A 15185-nucleotide genomic window follows, 5' to 3' on the forward strand; every position below is an offset into this window, starting at 1 on the left:
AAGCCATAAAGGTAAACATTAATAATACCCGAGTATTTCAGTTGTGTGGTTGCATGGAGCCATCACACAGGTACTCAGACACACAGCATCTTGGGCTGCTGCCTCTAAAAATATCTTGCATTATTGGTACTGTGTGCTGTTCAGTAACATTGCCACTGTTATTTATGCATATGTTGGTTGTTGCTATGGTTTCTTTGCCATTTGTTTTTCCCAACAGATGTTGAAGCAGATTCTCACTGTTTTTCTCTCTCTCTCTCCCTTCATCTCTCTATCCCTCTTCTTCACCTCTATTTTTCTCTCCCTCTCCTTCTGTTAACTATTTCTTACCTCTATTTGGTAAATTCAGTCTATCAGTCCTGATGTTTAAATTTTTAATGAGTTAGGACCAGATGTTTGTTATCGTATTACATAAGCATTTCTTATATATCAGTCAGAGGCTGTACAGTACAAGGAGAGGGATGACACAGGAGAGGGATGACATGGAAACAGAAGGTGAGCCGAATTGTTGATTATCTTTGAATACATGTTCAATATTACACATAAGTATTTTTCTACATCTAACTGTGGGTATTCAACCTCCCTGAACAACACATTCAAGCTGCACAATGCAAATAAAATGACAAAATGCTCTTTTTTATGGTTTATTGTCTTCAAACCACCACAAACAAATGAATGCATTTAGGAAAAGTCAGGGAAAAAAATATTTGAGGCTGTGTAATGAAGAGGTATTTAGAGTGACAGTTACTACAACTCAGTTTTTGGTTGTGTTTAGCTTGCATCTATGAGGGCTACTGCTCATATTTGGTAAGAGCAACCAAATAACTGGCAGCTTACACAAACACAGATGGCTTGTTACTGAAAATTGTACAGTTCTGTTTTCTATTTTGATGATCAACTACATCCCAAGATACTGTTTTAAAAAGTTTTATTTTCCATTTCTTTTAAAATGTATATAGTGCCTATTCCTTTTTAAGTGAAATCTTTTATACGTGAATGTTACCTTTTCATTTATTATCTTTTAATGCTTATGCTTCACTGCACAAATCAACATTAGAGACATTTTAGTTAACTATTTATAAGACTGGGCTGCTTGCTTTGGAGTTTATGCAAAAAGCACGTGGAGCAGCGCTATAATTTTTGGTTTTTTGGCAATAGGATGGACTGAATACAGACGGTATCTGCTTCTGACTATGCAAATATTAAGCTTTGATCCAGATTCAACCTGTGTCTACCATTTCAAGATTTAACTGAAGTTTGCTAAACTATAATATCATGATACATGTTTATTCCAGGTGGCATAGGGCAAAAGAATAAAAAACTCTTATCAAACTGGGTGAATTTAGATACACAATGCGAAGCTCTGTAGTTGATTTTTTACAATCCCGAATGACTCCTTGCATATTCATACAACTCACTGATGTTTAGAATGCACTTTGCATTCAGTCTCCCCGGTTAGTGTTTGTTTTTTGTACCTTGCTACATTCAAATTTCATTGAAATTTCATGATTAAAGTTTGCCTGCTGCATGTTTGATGGACAAACATGTGGATGATACATTCAGAGACAGACATGAATATTCACAGCCATCTTTTAATTTTCATGCAAAAAATCCTAGTTTGCATTCATAATTTTGGACCATGATAAAGTGTACCCTGCCTTTCACCCAACGATCCCAGGACAGAGCCCAGCCCCACCAAAACATGGAACACAAGGAGAGGAACCTTGTGTTCCATCCTGTCTCTCCAGTTTGTCATGTGTCCACATCTCACTAAATTTCCTGTTTTATTTTTAAAGTTTCATATTCCATGTTCAGTGTGGGGTTTTTTTTTGCGTCCCCTGTGGCACCATGTTCATTTGTGTCAGATGTGTTTCTCTTGTGTTTCCACTTCCCTTGTTGCCCTTCTCTGTGTTTTTATGTTTGCGTCTTCCTTTGTCCTGCGTTGCGATCTCCCTCATGGCTGTGTTTTTCCCTGCATGTTTCTCAGTATGTTTTGTTTAGGTTCCTGTATTCCAGTTTAGTTTAGTTTAGTTTAGTATCTCCAGCACTCTGGCAATAAAGCTGTGAAATAAAGCTATCCTGCCTGCCGCACACAGCTAATCCATGACATACCGAATCAACAATTATTAAAGTGTGTTTTCTTAATTGCAGTTAAAACGCGCTGGATCTTGTTTACACAAACATTCCTAGTGCGTACAGAGCGAAGAATCGCCCCCACCTCGGGGGCCAGGTGAGAACCCGGCCTGCAGGAGCTCTCTGCTCTTCAGGACTGTTTTGAGCACACTGACTGGGACATGTTCAGGGAGGCAGCTACATCAGCAAGTGCATCGATGATGTCAGTGTCTCCAAGACTATCATAATATGCTCCAACCAGAAACTGTGGATGACTGCAGAAGTCCATGAGCTGCTAAAGACTCGAGACTCCGCCTTCAAAGCAGGCGACAAGCCGGCCTGGGAACAGAGAAGGCCAAACTTTCTCGAGCTATCAGAGCAATGGAGCGTGTGCATGGCAGAAAAATCCACAGCCACTTCGAGGGCAGGGGTGACACGCGTCAGGAAGACAACACCTGCCTGCGAGGGTGACGCCTCCCTACCAGATGCACTGAACAACTTCTATGCACGATTCGACGCTCAGAATGATATGTTGGTGAATGTCGGTGAGGAAGTCCACCCCCACCCCCCCTCACAACGACCAGGTTCTGTGTCTGACCTGATGTGAGGAAAACTCTTTGCAGAGTTTACCATTTACCCACAAAAAGCTGCTAGTCTAGATAACATGCCTGGGAGAGTGCTCAGAGACTGCGTAGACCAGCTGACAGATGTCCTCACTGACATCTTCAACCTCTCCCTGATCACTGCTGTCGTCCCAACATGCCTCAAGTCCACGACCATCATTCCCGTGCCAAATAAGTCCCCAGTGTCCTGCCTCAATGACTACTGTCCCATTGCACTCACACCCATCATGATGAAGTGCTTCCAGATGTTTCAGACCCAGCTGCCACCCACACTGGACCCACTGCAGTTCGACTATCACCCAAACCAGTCAACAGATGACATCATCACCTCCACCCTACATCTTGCCCTCACTCACCTGGACAATAAAGACACACATGTATGAATGCTGCTCATAGACTTAAGTTCAGCATTCAGCACAAGTGCACCCGCTGCATCTGCAAAGTGTGTATGTGTGTATGCATCACACACACACACACACACACACACACACACACACACCTTCATACACCAAGTGACTTTGACTTTTTGCACAATACTCAGTATTTTGAACATTTCTATGCACTGTCTTGTGTCTGTATCGTTATGCTCTGTCTGGTGTTGCACTGTCTTTGTTTTGGGTTTTTTTTTGCAATTTTTGCACATTGCACTTCATGTAGTCCTGTGCTGATTGTCTGTTATATGTCATATGTAGCACCATGGTGTTGGAGGAACGTTGTCTCGTTTCACTGTGTGCTGTACCACTGCACATGGTTGGAATGACAATAAAGCCACTTGACTTGACTGGACTTGACTCATGCCTCGACTGGACTTTTGATACCAATACGGAGGTGTAATGAAAACATAAAAATTGTTATACAACAATTCATGCCTCGACTGGATGTTGATATCAATACGGAAGTGCAATGAAAAAACAAAAACTGTTATACATATATGTATTTTTTAACTTGAAACTTTACAACTTTTATAGTTAGGAGATTTAAAATTCATAAAGAGATTGATTTCCAATAATTTCTTGGTTCCGTACCAATTGATCACAACAGAATTACTTTAGCCAAATTAGAAAAAGATTTTTTAAATGACAACCACTGTGCATGCCTTAATTTTTTTGGGATCACGAGTGATCAACCAGACTCATCACTCACCCCCAGTACAGATTCCAATGTACCAAATCCCTTCTTTGCTATCCAATCGAGCCCCACGTTGGTGCGCCAATTTGTTGGGTTAATTTTATAAGAGAGAGGACAAATATGCTCAAAGTGCATTGTCTTAAATTTATTAAACAGTTAAAGGTTCAAGTTAAAAATGGCTGCCATGTCTTTTTCCTCATTCAGGAGACCCAAACTAACAAAAGAGCATCACACCCAAGTAGTAAATACTTTGATTGCGGGTCATAGAAACAGAATGGAAAGAGAGCATTCCCTAACACCAGAATTTATAGCCCTGTTTTCCTGTAGGTATCACAACCCCCTACTACATTGCTGAGAGAGGCTCACAGTCTTGTGTCTGTTACAGGCTCTTATCAGAGTGTAACAGTCTACATCCAAAACTATTCTGCTGCACACAGCTGAGTATTGTGAAGAATAAAACAAATGTGTAATATACATTATAAGATATTTATCCTTAAAGATATAAATAAATTGTAAGAGTGGTTAGCTAACCACAAGCACTTGAGTACCTTTAGCTATACTGATATTGTCTAATTGTTACATCATCTAGTAAAGTCACATCAACTAACCCTTTTTCAGCATGGGCCCTAGCAAATTTTAGGCGTGCTTTTTTGTGCATGGGCTTTAGGAGAGGCTTCCTTCATGGATGATACCCGTGCATGCCATTCCTCTGCAGTGTGTGCCGTATGGTGTCACGGGAAACCATGCCTCAAGTTTGGCTTTCTACTGCTTTAGCTAACTGCAGTGAACTTGCATAGCAATTTTCTTCAACCCTTCACATCAGAAGACGTTTCTGTCGAGATGTTAACTTCCATGGACGGCCTGGACATCTCTGTAAGATAGTTACACTTCCATCTTTCTAAAATTTTTTGGATCACTTTTGCTACAGTATTTTGCCTGATATGTAAAGCTTTGATGATCTTTATATAGCCCTCACCTCTTGTGTAAAGAAATTATTTCCTTTCTCAGATTTTGTGACATTTTTCTTCCATGTGGAGCCATTGCTGACTGCATGAAATGGGAAGGGCTTTTCTTTGTTAAGTAATTCCCTTTTATTATCACCTGTCTGCTGGACACCTCTTAAATGAATCATTAGACTCACCTGTGGTTGAATGCCTGTTAATTCTAATTTTCTAGTTTTAAGTGTGGCTTTTCTCCTAAGACTATAATTGGGGTGTACTCATTTTTGTGACATGGGCTTGAATGAATTTGTTAGGAAAATCACTTTTTTGTGTGCAAAAAACAATTCTTGTTTGCAATAAATGGGCCGCATTTGTGGGAGTATTTTGTAGTGCAGTATCTCAGATAGAAAATGCTGATTCTGCAAGGAAACTAAAGGTTTCCTGACAAATGTAGTGGGCTGTACTCATTTATGCCGAGCACTGTACATATTTATATATACACAAGATGTAGCTAAACATGTTCTAAAAACTTTAAGCACTTATTGCTTAAATCCAGCTTCACAGACTTTGTTAAGTCTGTCAGTTTTTTTAGAGGAGGGCTACATACTTTTAATTAGCCTTTCATGCTCACTTTAACAATAAATAGAGAAAGTTTCTCAATGCTAAATAAATATAAAACTAGAAAGAAGCAAACTATAAACAGAGGAAAAGAGGCGTGTCCCATTATGGTTAAGATGAGAAACTGAAACTCAGTTTCAGTTGTTGTATACTTTGTCGGTGCTCACAGGGCAGAGCGTGTAAGAAGTAGTAGAGTATATTTGGAATGGATCAAATGTTTAGAGGTTGGTGGAGTTTATTTTATTATATATTTTATTTATAATACAGTTGGTACACCAAAGAATTTACAAAGCAGAAAAGTGTAATGTATATAATTTTATTCAGAAATCAAAATATAAATCAGAATTAGTAATATACAAAATTGTTGAAAAAGAAGCATTTGTAATATATTTAATATTAGGGTTAGGGTTTGTAAAATATTTTTTACAAAGCCCTATGTCTGTTTACTGCTCATGAACTGACATGAACTGAGAGTACAGAGTTCAGAAGTAATCAAGTGCAAATACTTCGTTACTGTACTTAAGCACAAGTTTTAGGTATCTGTACTTTGAGTACTTATTTTTCTGACAATTTTTTACTTTTCCTCCCGAAATTTTTAAACAAATATCTCATTTCTGCTCCTTACATTTTCAGAATGGGCATAGGAGTGTCATACTCAGGGTTTAAAATGGGTTGGTGTTTTTTGCGTTTGCTTTTTTAGATGTCCATAAGCTGCGGTTGTGCCGGTGTCGTGCCAAGGTAGTTATTCTCTACAGAACATATCAGGCTGACCCTGCCACAATCTGTTCCTATACGATACAGAAAATTCACAGTTCAATACTTTGGTGTCACGGTTCGATATTTTTTCGATACAAAAAAATGTTCATGGCTTTTTAATTTGTCATTTATTAAAATTATAAATATATATTTTAACTCAAAAGTACAGTTTTTAAATTTAATGTTGCTGAAACAACAAAATAATTAAAAAAATAAATCTATCTGATCGAGAAATCACTCATCTTTGGAAAAGAGAGTTTATTACAGAGAAATGGCTCTTTCCAAAATAAAAGCTATACTATACGCTTCTTCTGGGGTATATTCTCAGTAGCATCTTAAACATATCAGGTCCCCATAAGGAGAATCATGTGGGCTGTCTAAATGACTGGGTAAAGTTTGTAGCATGCGTGCTTGTTGTTTTTGTCTGCTTCCACTTGTCTTTGCACTAGGATGATGTTGGCGTAAATGTGCAGTCATATTCGTTGTGTTCCCACTAGTGCTGTCAGCGTTGATCTCGTTAAAATGACATTAACGCCATAACGCGGCAAATCTCCGTTAACGAGTTACCACGGATCGCCCCATGCATGAGGCTTTATAGCGCTGCTCCAACAATGGTGTCAACACGTTAACGAGCTAACTGCGCTAACGCACTAGTTCCCACCAATTGAGCATTGCGTGGCACATCCGACATACTGTTTTACTTTTGTCCATGACGCGCTTACCATCAGGGTCATGCTTCACATGAAAACCAAGATAGTTCCAAATGCCAGATCTGAATGAGGGTGGGGGAGGCTTAATTGCCATGTTGCAACAAGCTTAGCTTCTGTCTTCCTAGGTTGTGCTGCGCTCAATGGATCTGCACTCGACAGTGCAGCCTAGGCGGAGTAGTCGAACGCAGATCCACTGAGCACAGCATCGTCAGAAGAAAAGTTGATAAAATAAATTAAATGTTTTGTATTGTTCGATACATATGCGTACCGAACCGAAAGCACTGTATCGAAAGGTTCAATATCGATACGAGTATTGTTGCACCCCTATCTGTTCCCCCATCCAAATCACGGTCAAACAATATCCCACATTCTTGTCGTTCAGATACAGAAGTGTGTTTTACAAGAATTAAATAGACAATTGTTTTCAAAGATGTAGGCTACTCAGAAAGGTGTATTTTTGTTTCCAGCAGATATAACTTTTAGCGATGTGCAACAATCAGAGCAAGTGGTATTTTTATAGGACATCTGGAAACAAACACAGAGCCGTTTACATGTTGAGAAAGTGGTATATCGAGCGTTAAAGTTCGTCAAAACGTCCTCGGTGTGTTGAAATAATCCTGTCCGATACCACGTGAGAACAATAAATGTATCATTTTCTGTTGTAACCCACAAACTGCATGGTAATTTAACGATACTCATCTTTAACTTTTTCACAAAAGTAAATGATCACTATTTCCACGTCTAGTTGGTCGAAATCGAAGCGTAATCAACTGGATCGGCTCGCGAAAGCGAGTGGATCATAGAGGGAGTAATGTTCGTTTTTTCTTAAGTGTTTCAAATGAAAATTTTCTATCAGCTCAACAAACTTAAGCAAACACAAACTGTTTGTGCAGGTTTTTGCAGTGTTCTGCTAGCTTAAGGTCCAGCTGCTTTATTTCACAGGGAGAGAAAAAAAGAAAGCTAACTTCACTCAGAGATGGAGAAAGCTGTAGGAAAGACAGGAGAGGAGGAAGAGACTTAAAGGTAATGATTGCTCGGTCATGTTTGGTAAACTGGAAATGTAAAAGCTTACATGCAAGTCCTCAGGTTTTTAATTAGGATTTGGGGTCTGTAAATTTGACATTCCAAAAGAGTGATTCTGTTCATCTCGACGTAGCGTTTTCAGTGCGCCATTTGGATGAGTGACAAAATGTTTCTCGCACTGAAAACGCTACGTCTAGATGAACAGAATCAACCTTTTGGGATTTACTTACCTGGATGACTGAGCATGCATCAAAACATATGTGACTAAATGTGGCAACACGAGGTGGTGGGGAATAATAATTTATTTTTTTCTGCTCATGGTCTACTTTACTGATTCAAGTTGAGTACCTTTATTAGAATTAATATTTAGATTGAATGAAATTTTGTATCCCCATCTACTAATATTATTTTATTAATATCACAAGATTCAATTATCTTTGGGCAAAAATAGCTGTTAGAAACATCCCCCAAAGAGCTACTTTTTACTTTCTTACTTTGAGTACATTTCAGAGCCTGTACTTTTTCACTTTTACTTGAGTAGAGGTTGAATCAGTACTTCATCTTTTACTGGAGAATTTTTCAGGATTTCTGAGTAAATTTGAAAAAACTGGACATGTGGATGACAAAAGTAGTAGTAGGCCTAAAAGAAACCTCCTACAGCAGTATGTGAAAGTCATGGAACAAATCGAGCAACAACCTCACATGGGACCTGAAAGATGTATTGTGCCCTTCAGTTAAACCGTAATGTTGTCTGAAGCCTCATCAGTAATGGTCTCAGTAGAAGGGTGGCCATGAAGAAGCCATTCTTAAGAAAAGGAAGTAGATGGAAAGGCTCTATAATTTCATCTGAAAGAAAGAACATATTGTGATAAATTACAGAAGAACTGGATTGATTAGTGGCAACAGGTCTTATTTGAACGAAAAATGCCAGTTAGTTTGTTTCATGTCTAATCTTGTCAGTGCCAGTGAAATCCCAATATCTGCTCTCTGCACAATTAGTTCATGTCTATTTATGAAAAGCATATACAGTGGGGGCTTTGAGGATTTTGGTAAACAGAGAAATGAAATAGAAATATCTAAGTACAGTGTCATTTATTTAACACCCTCCCCAGTGTTTTTCATTTCTCTTCTCAAGCACCCCGCCTCTTCCTCCACAGTTTTTTTTTCAAAATTAAATTAACTGGATTTTACATGACTCCTGTAGTGGTTTTTTCCATCATCAGGTTAATATTGAGATTAACTTGTAATTCATGTCTAATGAGCATTACCGTCTGGGGATTATTATTTATGATTAGTATTAATATATCACAGAAAAAGTATCTTTAGAATGATCAAATTATTATCTCTCTGACTTTTAATCTTTGGTTTTGTCTATGTCTGCAGAAGCGAATAAACAAGGAAAACAAGAATGGCTGGAAAGAGTGAAAAGAGAATTTCAAAATGGCCCACTTGCATCAAATGTTGTGTTTGCCCTTATTTTGACGGTCTTGGAAAGGTTGGTGGAGACAGAGTTTGAGTGCCCCTGTAAAGGGACATACTTGAATGGTGGTTTTGTGGCTACATTTTTCATCATTCCTGGAATCTTGGCCTTTGTGCTGATGGCTTCAATGCAAGAACTGAAGTGCTCACGTGACACAGACAATGCAAAGCGATTCTTTCACTGCTGCGTCCCTGCATTTGTGTGGATGATCTTGATGCTCTTTGATGGCAGCTACTTTTCATGTGGAATGACTGACTGGTCAGGCAGGTATGTAACTGCTGACAAAGCTGCCCCACTGAAGTGGTGTGAACCAGAAAATGGTACCTCATATCACGATAGACTGAACAAATCTCAGGACTGGTACTTTCTCTCTCAGGTAAGTAAAACTTGTTTTGTTTTGTTTTTGGTTTGTTTTTTTAAGTGGTGTGGTGAGAATGTGATATGTGAAATGAGGTAATTTGTTTCCTGTGGTAATACAGCATTTATGACAGGTTTGATTCTAAATGTTTTGGGGGTTTTTTTCCATTGTTTATCTCTGTTCTTTGTTTTAGTGGGCTGGGCTTGCCTTGGTCTTGGCTTTGGTCTTCCTGATCATAAAATGCATCATAAATACATCTCTTGAACAAGAGCAATCCAGTCCTCCTTCAGAAAGTGACTCTGGTCCATGTGTTCCCCCAGGTACCTGTTCACTTTAACCTGTATGCAGTAGAAATATTAACAATGATTCATAAATTACAATTTACAACTTGTTTTTGTCTTTATATTTCAACTATACATGTTTTGTATTTCACACATAACAAGTATGACTGGCATTGATGCCTGTATTCTGGTTGTATATTACTTTAAGTTATAATGAGAAATGATTGATTGTGCTGATTGAGCCCCTGGAGTAACATTTAATTTATTATTATTATTATTATTATATTATTTATCATTATTATTATTATTATTATTATTATTAAATTAATCATGTATCACCATAAAGTAATGTTTGCTTCACAAGGTACTTATAAATGTGTTCATTTGCTAGCATTACTTTTGTTTTCTGTTTCGCAACAAAGGATAAAATCAGGTCAGCATCTGACCCTGCCTCCCCCCTCCTTATTTCATGATTTGGTTTGCTCCAGGTGTAAGCGCTCCTAGCTGACGGAGCTCTAGAGCTGTACCTCTGCAAGAGAAAGAGACACTAGCTTTGTTAAAAGTAAAGTATGTGTTTCAAAAAAGAAAAGTGAGACAGGTTAAAATTACATTCATAGAAAGTCTCCATGAAAGATTCTCCTAGTGTTAGTTAGCTTAATTTCTAACATAAAACAATGTTTTGTAGTTTTTTAGCCAACATGTAATTAGTGCAGGCAGACCCTCTGTACATATGTATGCTAAAACACTTTTTTCCATCTCCCGACCTGCTGCCAAACAGATCAAGCCTTTGGCTCAGGCTCAGCTGTCGCACTCCGACCTCTCCATACCAACACTCCTGACACCAACGTCACTGATATGTGAAGAAGCAAAGGTGAGTTATTTTATGTCAAACTTTATTTTTATTCTACAGACTACATATTTTTGTAATAATAATAATACATTATCTTTATAACCCACACAAACAGAGCATTTTATGGATAGGTGTGTATTGCTCTGCATATATTTTGCACAATGCTTGTGACAGTTGCAGTAAGAGCTTATAGTAAGCTCAATCATATTAAAACCTATCAGAGTTCCACCTATCAGAATTGGCCAGGTCTTTTTACAGAGACATATTTTAGTTGGCTAAAGCTTGTTTGAAAATTGATATCCAAAGAATTATTTAAGTAATATTTGCCAGTACTTTTTGTTATAAATAAAAGTGTTTATTAATTATTTAAAAGATTTCAGACAAATGTAGTGCTTACAATACATCAATATTTGTCTGTGAGATAGTGTAGTAGAAGTATAATGAAGTGCAGTATTTAAGTCATCATTTTTAACCACTTAAATACAAAATAGATTTAATTAAATATAAAATATGTTTCATATATTCATCCATCCAATTTCTTTCACTTATCCAGTGTGACTGAGGAGCTGCAGTCCATCCCAGCTGTCACAGAACGAGAGGCAGGATATAACCTGGATCGGTCGCCAATCTGAATTCTAGTAGTGTAACATATATCTTTATAATTGGCCACCTTCTCTGTGAATTTTTTTTTTCTTGTCAGGGTTTGTGGAATTTCTTGCCTTCTTGATGTGGTTGGGACCATCAGTTGTGTTGTGCAGAACTCAGGTTGGTACACAACTGACAGCCCTATTTGACAACTGTTCATATTATGGTAAGAACCAATCAGTTAGGGAAATTAGAGCAATCTTAACCCTATAACGCCCTTTGTATCATATTTGACACATGAGTTTATGAGACCTGTATCTCATCAGCATGATCAATACTTGCCATAATTTCAAAATGTTATGGACAAAGCTTTTTTTTGTCTAAAATTAACAATTTTATAAACAAAAAGTTACCAAAAACACCCAATGTATCAAATATGATACAAAACATATATAATAAATATATAATAAATATATATCATATGCAACACGATGCAGCAAAAAAAGGGGGGATTTTGTTATAAGGGTTAATAAACATCTCACTTGCAAAAAAATCTGAATTTTCTGGCTATTTTTTGATGGGTTGGTTCTTACAGGGTTAAGAACTGAAGGTCAGTCAGTCTGGAAAATTTCTAAAACTTTGAATGCATCCCCAAGTGCAGTCGCAAAAACCATCGAGCGCTACGATGAAACTGGCTCACATGAGGACCGCCCAGGAAAGGAAAACCAAGTCATCTCTGCTGCTGAGGATGAATTCATCTGAGTCACCAGCCTCAGAAATTGTAGAGAAATTCCACACAGAGTTCCAGTAGCTGACACGTCTCTACTAATAACATTAAATCTGTACTTTGGTCTGATGAGTCCAATTTGAGATCTTTGATCCACCTGCCGTGTCTTTGTGCAACGCAGAAAAGGTGAACGGGTGGTCTCTACATGCATGGTTCCCACTATGAAGCATAAAGGAGGAGGTGTGGGGGTGTTTTCCCACTGACACTGTTGGGTATTTATTCAAAATTGAAGGCACACTCAACTATCATGGCTACCACAGCATCCTGCACCGACATGCCATCCCACCCGGTTTGCGCTTAGTTCAACCATCATTTATTTTTCAGCAGGACAATGACCTCAAACACACCTCCAGGCTGTGTAAGGGCTATTTGACCAAGAAGGAGAGTGATGGAGTGCTGTGCCAGATGTCCCTGGCCTTCACAGTCACCTGACCTAAACCCACTCGAGATGGTTTAGGATGAGATGGACCGCAGAGTGAAGGCAAAACGGCCAGCAAGTGCTCAGCACTAAAATGGCAAGAACAGTCTGGGATTTTCTGTATAACCATGTATAAACCTTACTATTGATAACAATGTACCCCCTAAAAAATCCTCAAAACTACCATATGTAATTAACAATATTGATTCAGTATTAATTTTAAACTATTGTTTAACTATTATTATACAATACTTCAGTGATGAAAGTGATTACTTTGGAGAAGATTGGAAGACATTTGAATTTGTGAAACTGAAAAGTCTAAAATTCCATGAGTGTAAATCAGTTTTAGAAGTTTTGGTTGGAAAAACAGTGGTTGATCAGCAACATGTGCTGCGTGTGGTTAAACGGAAAAAAACACATATTTAACTGCAAAATATCAGCTATAATGTGAAGCTGGCTTATATTTTCCTTATGTAGGAAAGATTAAGCTAAATGAGGAAAATGAGAAGGGAAAAGCAAAAGCAGAAGAACGATATTTGAATACTGTAAAATAAAAAACATCAGTGATTTGAATGAAATAAAGAGGAGTCTAAAGCACTCATTTCCATGCTTCACTGTAGATGTAAAGTGCTAGGACAACGACGGACTGAGTGATTAACCTTTGGTCACTAAAGTCCCAATGTGAATCCTTGAGCTTAGTGGATTCCCGTCACCATCTTGGTGTTTTGAATCCAGACTTGAGAAGAATGCATCAGACTGTGAAATCAAATGCTGATTGATATGAAACTTCAAAAACAGGAAGAGGGTTGGAGTCTTAATATGGATTTGAAAATGAAACAAAACCAGTTGGTTATGTCAGGGTTTCCATTTGAGAGCACCTGAAACGAGTCTTGGAGCAAATTTGGGATGAGAACCTTGACAGGTTATTAAAACTGTCATGGTCCTGGATCAGCTGACCAAGCATTTTGTGTTTATGATCTTATGTTCTAGTTTATTCTGATTTTGTATTCTGGGCAAGAGTTGGGGTTTTGGTTCCCTGTGTGATGTATAGTTTCTGGTTCTAGTGAAACCAGTGGTTCTGGTTCTAGGTTCTAGTGTTTTAGTTGCTTTAGGTATTTGTAGATAAATAGTACAAAGCCTGGTTCAGCTCGAGAACGAGGTGACATACGACTTTGAAAAGGCTGCCAGGACTGGGCTAATAGCCAGCACTGCAAACTGGCTTCACTTTTTAGCTGTGCCCACATTCCAGATTCCAGTTTGTATTTAGGAGACAAAAACACTCTACTTTTATGATTAGGTTTCAAACTTTCTTTTTTTAAGATTAGGTCACTTGATCCAGCTCTATAGTTAGAGTTGGATCCAGTGACCCTGAACCACAGATTAGATCCCGTGGTTCTCCCTGCATGTGATGGTTTCAGGTTTGTTCACTAGTTTTCCCAGTTCAGGTTATTTCTTAGGTTCGTCCTCGCTTTTGTTTGTTTTCACCTCCTGTTAATAAAGCTCACTCACAGCCAGTGCCTGCATCTTTGGTCCTTCTTCATAACTCTGCACGGCTTGCTTTGCAAACCATGACAGAAACTGTATTTCATCTTTCTTAGAACTTTATTAGAACATGTATGATGGTCTTTTGATCCAATAATTTAAATACAGATGAGAATTCAGAGATTTCAAAAATTATATTTGTCAAATCTGATCTTCTTTTTAAAACAGCAGTTTATTTGTACTTTTAATCTTTTGCCAAACAGAGGAACTGAAATAAATCTAAGAAGACTTTTTGTACAGTGGGGTTTTCTCTTCCCGTTCACAGTAACCTCCCAGAATTGATTGATTTATTTAAATAATCCATGTGTTTATTATGGACTTTTAAGTGTTTCCTGCACTTGTTTTTAGTATGTGTGGATAAATAGTACAAAGCCTGATTCACAGTAGGCTGGTGTGAAACTGAACTTGTAATATACAGTATGTCTAATGAACTCTACAGTCACCAACAGGATTACTTATTTATGGCTGCTGTTGTGTATATTCTGTGTATTTATTATCTCATTCTTATTGCCTGTTTATGCCCTGTCCTTATCTTCTTAACTGCCCCTTGGGGATAAATAAAGTCTCTCTGACTCTGATTCTATTAATGTATCACAGAAGGTTATAGTGTAATAAATGACCACCTTGTTTCTGATGTTTTTGTTTTTGTTTTTTTGTCTTTTTGTGCAGAAGCGGTGCGGGCAATGCTGCTGTTTTTAGATGGCCAACACTTAACTTGTATAAAGACTGATTGGCCGGGTAGCTATGTAAGTGCTAATCACAATGTTCTTGAGAAATCGTCTGAACCATATAACAGAGCATTGTAACAGGAGCGACTGAGTCCAGAGTGCATAATTGACAAAAACACACACACACAAAACAAAACAAAAAAATGCATAAATATGTAAAATGGTAAAGCTGTAATTCAGACCAGCTATTTCCTACAGTTCCCACAACTCCTGTCTTGATGCAATCTTATACTCTTGCAGGTCATGAC

General features: G+C 38.0%; 1 protein-coding gene across 3 annotated transcripts; it reads left to right on the plus strand.

The window, feature by feature from the left end:
* Window positions 1-436: 436 nt before the first annotated feature.
* LOC120443244 lies at window positions 437-14800 on the plus strand. 3 transcript variants are annotated; one of them, XM_039621450.1, is made up of 5 exons: window positions 437-492; window positions 9292-9764; window positions 9940-10066; window positions 10806-10898; window positions 11431-14800. In XM_039621450.1, the coding sequence occupies exons 1-4, from the start codon at window positions 459-461 to the stop codon at window positions 10886-10888; spliced, it is 717 nt and encodes a 238-aa protein (XP_039477384.1). In that variant the 5' UTR covers window positions 437-458; the 3' UTR covers window positions 10889-10898; window positions 11431-14800. The 3 variants fall into 3 exon arrangements, 1 of the variants encoding a protein (XP_039477384.1); XR_005615270.1 differs by lacking the exon at window positions 437-492 and adding an exon at window positions 5526-5643; XR_005615271.1 differs by lacking the exon at window positions 437-492 and adding an exon at window positions 7778-7908.
* The last annotated feature ends 385 nt before the right edge of the window (window positions 14801-15185 follow it).

This window comes from Oreochromis aureus, linkage group 13, assembly GCF_013358895.1.
Source record: "Oreochromis aureus strain Israel breed Guangdong linkage group 13, ZZ_aureus, whole genome shotgun sequence".
Taxonomy (NCBI): domain Eukaryota; kingdom Metazoa; phylum Chordata; class Actinopteri; order Cichliformes; family Cichlidae; genus Oreochromis; species Oreochromis aureus.